The sequence below is a fragment of the Eucyclogobius newberryi genome, unplaced genomic scaffold (assembly GCF_026437365.1).
Source record: "Eucyclogobius newberryi isolate DKJ021-1_F unplaced genomic scaffold, fEucNew1.0.hap1 SCAF_2, whole genome shotgun sequence".
NCBI classification, from domain to species: Eukaryota; Metazoa; Chordata; class Actinopteri; order Gobiiformes; family Gobiidae; genus Eucyclogobius; species Eucyclogobius newberryi.
Window position 1 is genome coordinate 29,574,776 of NW_027315834.1, and position 11,239 is coordinate 29,586,014.

At 37.7% G+C, this 11,239-nt stretch overlaps 2 protein-coding genes across 2 annotated transcripts; one reads left to right on the forward strand and one right to left on the reverse strand.

Moving 5' to 3' along the window:
• Positions 1 to 2,443: 2,443 nt before the first annotated feature.
• On the reverse strand, positions 2,444 to 5,245 carry med21 (mediator complex subunit 21). Its single transcript, XM_072454945.1, has 4 exons — positions 5,146 to 5,245; positions 4,762 to 4,876; positions 3,853 to 3,953; positions 2,444 to 2,798 (listed from the first exon to the last, which is right to left on the reverse strand). Exons 1-4 carry the CDS (start codon positions 5,185 to 5,187, stop codon positions 2,619 to 2,621), a joined length of 438 nt encoding a protein of 145 aa, XP_072311046.1. The 5' UTR covers positions 5,188 to 5,245; the 3' UTR covers positions 2,444 to 2,618.
• On the forward strand, positions 5,245 to 9,680 carry fgfr1op2 (FGFR1 oncogene partner 2). The gene is made up of 6 exons (XM_072454944.1): positions 5,245 to 5,493; positions 6,715 to 6,851; positions 7,412 to 7,529; positions 7,631 to 7,773; positions 7,997 to 8,110; positions 8,944 to 9,680. The coding sequence occupies exons 1-6, from the start codon at positions 5,469 to 5,471 to the stop codon at positions 9,079 to 9,081; spliced, it is 675 nt and encodes a 224-aa protein (XP_072311045.1). The 5' UTR covers positions 5,245 to 5,468; the 3' UTR covers positions 9,082 to 9,680.
• Positions 9,681 to 11,239: the final 1,559 nt, after the last annotated feature.

An 11,239-nucleotide genomic window follows, 5' to 3' on the forward strand; every position in this document is an offset into this window, starting at 1 on the left:
GTGTTTTATAATAATAAATAATAATGTAAAAAATAGATATTAAGAGAATGTTTGCTCCTAATCTCACATATACTGTAGTGTAAGCGGGGTCACCTCTCCACTGATCTGACCTGTAACTTGACCTGGTCATTACCTGCTTGCCTCCAAAGAGAAACATGGGTCTTTATGCCTACAGTTTCTTTCCCTCTGCTGTTGTACTCATGAACACTTCTTTAACACTGCCACTTCAACCATAATTTAGTAGATTTGTGTACATATTAAGCCTATTTTTAATTTTTATCTTTATTATAATTGTTCTGATCTCATGGCTTATTGTTGTGCTTATCCCATAGTATTGTTTAGATCCCGTAGATTGTTCCTCTTTTGACTTATTCATTGTTCATTGTTTTATGTTGCACCGAATCAACAATGTTTGTGAATTTTGTTCATTGACAATGGCAATAAACCCCTTTTCTGATTCTGATTCTACAGCGTAACATTTCAAGCAAAAGATGAACAGACCTTCCTATAGATGATGTGCATCTTTAGTGTTTGGCTGCACTGCACAACTCGGACACAACATTTTACAAGGACTTAAACACAGCAATTGAACCACTGACCCATCTCTTCACCTCTAAAGCCGTAATTCTAAACCGTCCTTATTTGGAGAACTTGTGTGTTTGTGAGCAGCTCCTGAGGGTGTGTCCTGTTCCTCTGGGTGTGGTGAGCTGCAGACAGAGCTGTTTTTATAGTCCCTGCATCAATGGAGCCCACTCAACTCTGACACAACACCTATATTTAGATTTAGACCAGCAACTTTTTAAGACTCCGGTCCCACAAAAAGTACAGGGGGAAATACGCTTTAGACACTCTGGATATTTGTGGATAGGAAAAACATGTCTGTGAAGTAGCAGGCTAATAATGAGTGCAATTTTCTTTCTCTGAAGTAAAGAGTTTTGTTTTTTTTATTATTCAGAAATATTATTATTTTAAAGTAAATTTAGAATAAGAATAAGAAGAAAACACACAGGGGCACCAAACTAAACATGTGCCCAAAATCCAAATAAGATGAGACACAGAAGATCATTTTCAAATAAAATATTAACAATTTGAAACTTGAAAAAAAAAGATGTACAAAAAAAGAAAAAAGAAAAGAAAAAGGGGGCATGTTATAAACTTTGTTATTCAACGTATTGTGGGTGTAACTTCCTTAAAATGTGCAAAGTGTCTCTTGTGACATAGTGTACGGTAACCTCTCAAGTGTTACTTAGAAAAAGACAAAAAACATCATAAGTCATGAGTGTTATTGGGTCGAAAGAGGAAGTGTGGTTGAAGTGCCAATGAGGTAATAGATATTTCTCTGGAAACAAAGACTTTGGTGGGAAAATACACATTTGGGTATAATAACTTGAACAGTGAAATCAGAAAACTAGAATAATCAGATGACTCCACAATCTGATCATGTGTCAGTTATGAAGAGGGTTTTTAAAGTTAACTGTTTGGAAGACAAAGTACAATGATTAAAAAAAAAAAACACCTCTTACAATTGTTTAAATTTTCTCTTTCCTTGTTGTCTTTGTCACATTAGTTTGCTCTTTTTGCATTTTTTTCTTCTTCTTCTTGTCAACACCAGCACAGACATTAACAGTCAGATACAATTGTTAACATGACATTTCAATAATCTGATAACTCAATTTCAGATAATCATCATATTTTGTTGAGCATGGTAACAACAAAGATATTTATTCAATGTCCTTCTTCACGATCATGTCCTTTTTGACCTTTCTCAAGTTTACATAACTGGAACACCTACTATATGGGAATTTTAAGTCAATTTATTTGTTAAAAAGAAAAAGACACCACCAATGTCAGACATGTTGACAAAATATTCTTTACAAATATCTACAAAACTATTATATGGCTTAAGCATTATATGAGCGAGGTCCAGATTGAGATTGGATTTAATAGAAAGAAGGACTTTTACGATTTACTGCATGTCCTCCCCTCTCTCATCCTCATTTCAAACTGTCCTCTAATAAAGCCTAAGGGCCAGAAAATCTTAAAAACAAGACAATCCCTTTATGTGAGCTGACCAAATAAGTTTCTAGGTTTATAGAGGAAATAACCAAACATACTTTAAACTCATACACAGAAGCCACAGAGTTGAAACAATAACAGAATAATTTAATCATTTACTCATTAGTACATTTTCAGAGCAAATTCAATCGTTTTGGGCTGCATTTTCGGGAAATGTGGGTTTCTTGATAATCGTTCTTGCTGAGGTTCAGTGTTCATGGTATACAGCTCACATCACTTGTGTGTATAAATCAATTGATGTGTAAGCAGCAGAAAACCTTTTTGGTGGCATTTGGAAATTTGAGGTAGGTCTTGAGGTCTTGATTCCTTGGTTATTCAAACTTGGGACTAATTTTGTGAAGACCAAAGTTAATCTTTAAACAAACTGAACATTTTCAAACCAGGATGAAGAGTAGGGCGGGAGAGTAACATTTTCCAGCTACCGCGTTTCACCAGCCAACATATTTCAGTAAAAACACAAGTCGCAGTTTGTGTTCTGCGTTAACCTTTACATTGATAATAAACTTGAGTCTGTGTAGTCCATAATAGTCCTTTTTCAGTCATCAGGACTCGTTCGGTGAAACCTGTGCAGGAACAGCATTTCGAGTTCGTAGCTGTGACTGTGCAATGTCGGCCAAAGCGCTCTGGATCTTCTCGAGCAGGACGTCCCCTCTGTAGACCACCTCCTCCAGGCGCGCCGCAGCATCGTGGTTCTCCTCCTCCAGCTGACGCAAACTCGCCGCCTGAAGACACAAGTTGACATGGGAATAAATGTTTTCTGACACAAAAATGACCAGAGGATGGTAACAATCTTTGACATTATATTTAAAAACAATGGATTTAATGAATCTCCAGGTGGGTGGGGTGTCCTTGCCCCAAGTGGAGGAGTTCAAGTATCTCGGGGTCTTGTTCACGAGTGAGGGAAGGATGGAGCGTGAGATCGACAGGCGGATCGGTGCAGCGGCTGCATCGGACTGTTGTGGTAAGGAGGGAGCTGAGCCGAAAGGCAAAGCTCTCTATTTACCGGTCGGTCTACGTTCCTACCCTCACCTATGGTCATGAGCTTTGGGTAGTGACCGAAAGAACAAGATCGCGGATACAAGCGGTCGAAATGAGTTTCCTCCGCCGTGTGGCTGGGCGCTCCCTTAGAGATAAGGTGAGGAGCTCGGCCACACGGGGGGAGCTTGGAGTAGAGCCGCTGCTCCTCCACGTCGAGAGGAGCCAGCTGAGGTGGCTCGGGCATCTGTTTCGGATGCCTCCTGGGCGCCTCCCTCGGGAGGTGTTTCAGGCATGTCCCACCGGGAAGAGGCCCCGGGGAAGACCCAGGACACGCTGGAGAGACTATGTCTCTCGGCTGGCCTGGGAACGCCTCGGGATCCCCCCGGAGGAGTTAGAGGAAGTGTCTGGGGAGAGGGAAGTCTGGGAGTCCCTGCTCAGACTGCTGCCCCCGCGACCCGGCCCCGGATAAAGCGGCAGAAGATGGATGGATGGATGGATTTAATGAAACCCGTTCATTAAGGCCATTGTTGTTTTTTCTTAGCTCAGCTCTAATGTAAAAAACAAAACAAAAAAATAAAATAAAGAATAAACCCTTAGTGGAAGCAGCCTAGTCAATGTTCAAAGTGTGTATAACTGTTGTAATAGCTCCCTCTTGTGATAACTAGGAGGATGTGTATGGTTTTTGTGGCGTTATCGACAGCACATTTTCTAGGGATTTCAAAAACATGTGACATCTAACATTTCTAGCATTACATGGTGCTTAAAGTGTGTTTTTTCTGTTTTCCCCAGTGTGCTGACCTGTAGAGCTGCTGTGGACTCTTCACTGGGCAGAGAGTCAATCAACACATCCACATCTTTGGCTGTTCTGGCGATGAGAGCTGCAAACAGCTGAGCATATTCTGAGTAACAGAAAAGAGAACATAAAAAACAAACTGGCATCAGAGAAGAGGAATTTGCATCTTTTTGTTTTGTTTTGTTTTTCCAAGCACTGAGGCTAAGGTATGGACAAGAAATTGTACGATATTTCAGGAATTTATCTGATAAACTTCGCACCTCAATTTATAAGTTGGGTCACTATGCAATTATGGATGGGCAATAGTGACAAAAATGCATATATTGTTAACAATAGTCAGAGGATATTATGTCAATCTAACGGAAATGTGTTTAAATATGTCTTTAAATTTGTTTGTTGAGGTTTATTAATCAGGCAAATGTGAAATGTCTTTAATTAAAAGCAGAAATATCAGCATATACCCTTATTTGAAAGTTGATAACATAATCAATTTTCATCAACATCTGTATATATTGCCCACCTCTACATGCAAATACAACAGATTTAAATAGTATTTGTACACTGAATCCAAATCACTTTTATTAATCAGTAAGGGGAAATTCATTTGCAATTTTGGGAGTGCATAATACCCTTATTTGAAAGTTCACAACATAATTAATTTTTATGCACAATATTATCAACCTTTGTATATATTGCCCACCTCTATATGCAATTACAACAGACTTAAAAAGTATTTGTACACCGAATCCAAATAACTAGCAATAACCAGCAAGGGGAAATTCTTTACTCTAGTGCAAATATTCCTTCCATGAGCATATAACATAAAATTGTGTTGTTATTATTATGTTTTCAGGACAGTAACTGGTAACTATTTCATTGCTACAGCTTTATTACAACATGAAAGAGAAAGTCACCCTCAGTGGGATTGGCAGGCTGGTCCTTGTTGAGTGCCGTCTGGATGTTATTGAAGGAAGCTGGAGGAGCGCACTGCTGCAGGACTCCGATGGCGTTACAAAACTGATCCGCAAGCTGCAAACACGCCAAAGCAAAACACATTATGAAACAGAACGATGAGAGGGTAGAAAACATAGACGATACAATAGATTTAGTTTAAAGTTTCATCCAAAAACATAGTAAACGGGCCAGCTCTGGACACTATTGGTCAAGTATTACGTAATTCTGCCAAAAAGAAGACAGAGCGTGTAGTGAAAAGTGATAAACATGTGTTTAGGCAGTCTATTGTTGTTAATGTAAAGCTCCCACACTCCCAAAATCACTAATAAATGTGAAATACTTACCGAATTGACCGCGTCTTGAAGCTGCGTTAGTCTGTCCGCCATGTTTCCGGAAACTGCAAATCGCGAGATTCTAAAATACCGCGAGACTCACTGGATTGTGTATGAGCTTTTTTTTTAGCAGCTCTGCACTTTTGACTTGGATAATTACTGATTAAATTGACGATTAACAAGCATATTTCGTTTTTTTTGGTAACTGATTAATTCGTGGTCATGTATGTGAGTCTTGGAAAGGATTAAGCGTTCAAAGTGTGTGTGTTTTAGATATGAATTTAGCCCGATGCTAATGTCAGCGTTCAACAGGAAGTCACGGATAGCATTTTCAGATGTCTTGCACTTTGGGATCACCAGGTAAATTCGTGTCAGATTTGATTATGAATTCATTGTAATTGAGTGACAAACTGCTAGTGGTATTGGTTATTAGGTCAATGTACCCTAACTAGTCACGAGTAGTCATTAGCAATAAAGAAAACAATGGAAATCAATACAATTGAGGGACCGAATTGCAATTCTATCAATATATGAAACTGCTATGTAACTGGATTAGGACACTCTATCTCATGTTATAATTTAAATATATTTCTAGTGGCAAGAGAGCTGTTCATATGAGATTACTTTAACCAGAAGGCTATTTGTGCCTTAATCTGCATTTCATGTCAGATTAAAAAGATGTGGACAACAACATCTTTCTCTTTTAATTCGAAGTTAAAAAGGCATATTGATTTTTCATTGACTGCTCCTTTCCATGTAGCATTCTATCATTTGCATTATCAAAGTAAAGTCTGTATGTCCTAACGTAATCTATTAAATAACCAAATAATTTAATGTGTAATTGCACATGTCTTTAACCCAGGCTTTATCACTCACATGTACCTGAGTGGTTTTCATCGGCCAAAATCCTCCTTAATTTTCACATTTTGTGATATTCTGTGGTTAATCCAAGTTTCTCCATTGAAATAGCATTTTGTTCCACTTCACTTTTGCTTTCATTCTGAAAACATGTCATTGTAATTCTTCATTCGTCCAGGAGTGATCCATTGTAGAAACAGAATCGACCTTCATCCAATAGTCTGAGAACTCGGATACTTATCCTACTCTGATGGGCGGGGCTTACTCAGAGTAGGATACGCCTGAGTAAGCCTGTCCATCTGGGCCTGTTCATTCTGGAATACACAGTTGTGTATTATATTAGTGTGTCTATTATATTAATGCTGAAAAGTAGTGGATACTGTCTGATTTTGTGTTGGTTTTGTGTGTATTTTTGTATGGTTAAAGTTCTTAAAGTGTCAGTAGCACATGACCTTTTCACAATCCTTATCACCTTAGCAACAGCTTTACTTCAAAGTATGACCTTGGAATTTATCCTTTGCAAAGTTCACTTATCTCCAGTGAATGTAATGTTTATGCTCTTTTTCAAAGGTTTCTACTTTGACTGTGATTATGTTGCAATCATTTTGCAGGATTTTCCTCAGTTTATATGAAAATGTTGATTAAGTAGTATCTTTTATACATGTATGTTTAATATAATGAATATGTTTAAATAAGTACAACATTTTTCTGCATTTTCTTCAGTCATGAACTGCCCCTTGGAGAAGGTTTTGGCAGATGCAAAGTGTTTGGTGGAGAGACTCCGTAACCATGACAACGCTGCAGAGATGCTCATCGAACAAACGACGTCCCTGAACAAGAGGGTTGAGGCCATGAAACAGGTCATTCATTGATACATGCATTTGAAATAATAACATACACATATAATAATACAAACTTGTATATTTGTACTTGCTCTTTTTACAGCTATTACAGTTAAAGATGTTGTTTTAGTCATAATGGAAGCTATTATTATTGCAGTTTGTAATGTCATGTCACAAATTTAATATATCCACTTGAACTTCGTATCTACCTAATTAAACTATTATAACAGAACTGTACCCAGCAATTAGAAAAGTGAGAGTGCACAGATCAAATACAAGTATCTTCGTCAATCTTCGCTACGACCAGTTAATATGAATGTCGTTTGTCTGTTTGTAAATGAGTGATCATTGGTGATCAAAGGGGCTTTTTGATGCAGATTAATAAACATAGATTGTATCGATTCAAACACTTCATCAGTTTACTTCATCAGGGCCTCTTCCATAGATTCAAGTACAAAGAGTGAATCAATTATGTGTAATTTTTTTTTATTGCATTGACCATCTGGAAAAGTATTAAGAGTGTTTTGTAAGACTATTTTTTATAATATTATAACTGGAGTATATATACTTTTTCACAGTACCAAGAGGAGATTGATGCGCTGAACCAAGTTGCAAGACACAGACCTCGCTCAAGTTTGGTTTTGGGCATCCAACAAGAAAATCGTCAAATTAGAGAACTACAGCAGGAAAACAAAGGTGCACACAATAATCTTATTCTTTTTCACAGCAATTTGCAAAATCATACAAACACACACAGACATGAATATAAATCGATCCAAACACATGTGTCATGGCAGAGTTACGGTCGTCGTTGGAGGAGCACCAGTCGGCCCTGGAGCTGATCATGACCAAATACAGAGAACAGGTGTTTCGGCTGCTCATGGCCAGTAAAAGAGACGACCCTGCCATAGTCACACAGCTGAAGGAGCAGCACACTACGGTTAGTGCACGAGTCAGAAAGTTCAAGTACGTCAGATAGTTACATAGAGAGATATTAATCCTAAACCAGGGGAGAAAGTTTAAAAACGAATTATTCTACCATCATATTTCTTCTAGCTCTTCAGCTCTGACAGTTGAGAATGTTGTCTTACAACATGAATTACACCTGTTAAATAATATGAAATATTTTGTGAACAATGCTCTCTGTGTATCTATGTTTGTAGGAAATGCAGGCTCACATAGACAAGATAAACGAGATGGCGTCTGTGATGAGAAAGGCCATAGAGGTGGATGAAGGACGAATCTGTGAAGATGAGGAGAAGATCAAACAGCTTGGGGTAAAAAAAAAGATAAAACAAAAGTGGGGTTTGGGATGTGACCTGTTACTAGAGATACAATATTCGATATAATATAATTATAAATAAGGCCTAGAACGTTTATTTTAGATGTACTTCACATTGCTATGGTATGTTATTGAGGTTACAATGCAGAAATTACTTACATTTGAGAAGAATTGTTTATGATAACTTGGGGCAGATCAGCAGGACAAAAATAACTGGTCTAAGGGCCGTATTTGGCCCTGGGCCATAGTTTGGACACCACAGATCTAGACTGTAAAATGTTGTGCGCTTCAGTTTAAAATATAAGCATCAGTTTGATCAACTTTGAAAGCAATGAAGGCGTGTCACATTTCATATCAGGGTTTTTCCTGTTCGGAGTTCATCATCTCAATCCTCTGTAAACGCTTCTCTTACAAACCTGTTAACATCATGTCCACCATAAATCTCCTGTTTGGCAGCTCCAACCCCAGCGTTCATCAAACCGTATATTCACAACCATATTATATATATTCACCATTTTTCAAGGACCTGAACCTTTTAACAATCCACCAATCTGGAGTACGGTAATCAATAGAAGATGATCCATTGTTTTTGATGCAGGTCTATGCTCAAACCCAAGCCATCTACTGTACTTACCTACTCCTTCTACTGGTCAGATTACCGCATCACAGTCTGGACTCTCATAAACAAATAACTTTGGCAATATAAAGACACTCACTATACCAGAATCATGATGACACTGGTCTGTAGGCTGTACGAGAATGTAGATGTTTGCATATTCTCTGTCCCTGCACTGTATTGAATTTGATGTGTGTGTTTTGTTTTTTCAGCTGGAGAATAAAGGCCTCCGTGAGTTGCTGGGGATCAGTCGTGAAGCCTTTTTGATTCTGAAGCGTGAGGACACCTCGGACAACACGTCTCTCTCACCTTTGTTAACCAGCGGCGACGTCAGTTTACGGAAGAGTTAACTCCACAGCGCCCCCATCTGCTATACTCTGCTATAGGTTGCATTTACATCCGGACGTTTGGTGTTTAATTCAGGCGAAGGCTCATATTAATCTATGAATGAGGTTCAAGTAAAAACCTTTAATCTAAAATCTTGTTCACTCTTTTAATTTAGGTCCAGAAACTCACAATATAAATACAGTTTTTTTGTCATATGAATGAGCCTGTTTGTTAAGACTTTCACCTTGGTTAATAGTTTAATTTACCATACAATTCTTGCATTTCATATTAAATGTCCCATGTCGTGCAGGGTTCAGGATTTTTAAACGCTTTTGGGGCACCTGGATTTTTTTTACAGCTAAAAAAATATAGTAAAAGTATAGATTTCTGCGCTTATAAATCAACATGGATACCACAAAAGACTCAACTCATGTTTTGATGAGGAATAAACATAGTATAATGTTTAGCACAGTATAATACCTTTTAAGACTTTTAATTTGACGTAATGTAAACGCAACCTATTGCCAGATATTGACCCACAGACACTTTTTAAGATCAAAACTCATATTTTCTGATTTCATTCCAGCATGAGACTGGTCCTGATCAATCTGCTTTGTTCAATGACTTTAATGTTCACATCATTCTTTGTTTTGTTTCATGGGGATTTTTGTTTTCTAATTGTCGGCCGCATGCAGGATATTTTGTTGTGTGTGAGGTTTAAAGATGTGACTGAGGACATGTAAAAACTAAACAAATGCTTGAGGTAGAATAAAATATAAACAGATTGTATTTAGTGTTTTTAATCTGACTTTTTCTACTTTAATCAAGGGGTGTTGTTCATTCTGCCCACCGTCGCTAGAATAGAATGAACTTCTTACATTTTTAATTCAAGTTTTAATCAAGTTCAGGCTATAGTTTGCCTATATCTGAATTTGCCATTTTAATATTCAAATATGCTACTTTTGATAGTGGTGACAATTCAAACTATTGTTACAAATGCTGTTTTTAATGAACAAATGTACTGTTTAGCTCTAGATCTTTTGATCAGTTTCTAAGAGATCAAATCTGCTTTAAACATGGTCTTATTTTAGTCCGCTTTGAAAACAATGAGAGCTTGTGACATATCTCATGGCTTTTGAGCTCATCGCTGTATCATCTGCTCCTCTGTTAACCCTTAAACAAACCAAAAATATGCCAGCTCAAACCGTTCAATTCAATTCATTTTGTGAAATGTCCAAAATCACAATAGCAGTTGCTTCGGTGGCTGTTCCAGAACTGTTGAATCAATAACAGAAGTTTAGAGGATCAAACAATGAAATAATGAAAAGCGGATTAAACAATGTTCACCGGAATTTAGCAAATGGATAACATTAGCATCCCCTGTCCTTAGACTCTCTTTCTCTGTGAGGAAAAACTCAAACCCCAGTGAAGGACAGGCTGCAGATGGTCCAGGACTGATGCTGCTTTTAGATGGACTGTGGATTCAGAATTACTTAGGAGGAGAGAAGGAGGAGAGAGTTCATCATCAGGCAGATGAGGAGCATCAGGATCTCACGATACTTTAGAGGTGAAGTCGTCATTGAAGTAGCATCAGCAGTGTCTGAAATAAGAGAACAAGAGGGAGAAAAACATGTCAACAGCAATGAACAGACCACAAGTGAACTCAAGTATTGCATATTGATGAGGGGGAAAGTAGGAAGAAGCAGAGGATAGAGCTCAAGATGCCACACTTCCCCAGCAAAGGTGCTCGAAAGGCAGCGCAGCCAAGATACTGCACTCTACTCTACTCTTACCGACTCTTACTGACCAAACAATTAGGCAATGACAGTCTACATAGATTTACTTATTGACATTTCCAATCGATTCTATCTTTATTTCTGTTATCCGTCACAAAATAACCAACACGGGCCTATATGTAAAGGTGAGAAGTGACATTTACTTCAGTAACTTTTTATAAAATTGTACTCCTCGGTTTAGTTTTCACTCCTCAGACACTGTACTTACTTGAGTAACACACATGACAGCATTGTAACCGTACTCTTACTTTAGTTATATTACAATTAAAATTAATACAAAAGAAATTATTTGTGTTATTTGTGTGTTTCTCAGAATCAGTGCATTTAAAAAAAACAAACATCTTCCAATCACATTAACTTCAAATTATAAAAAGTCAGTTTTATA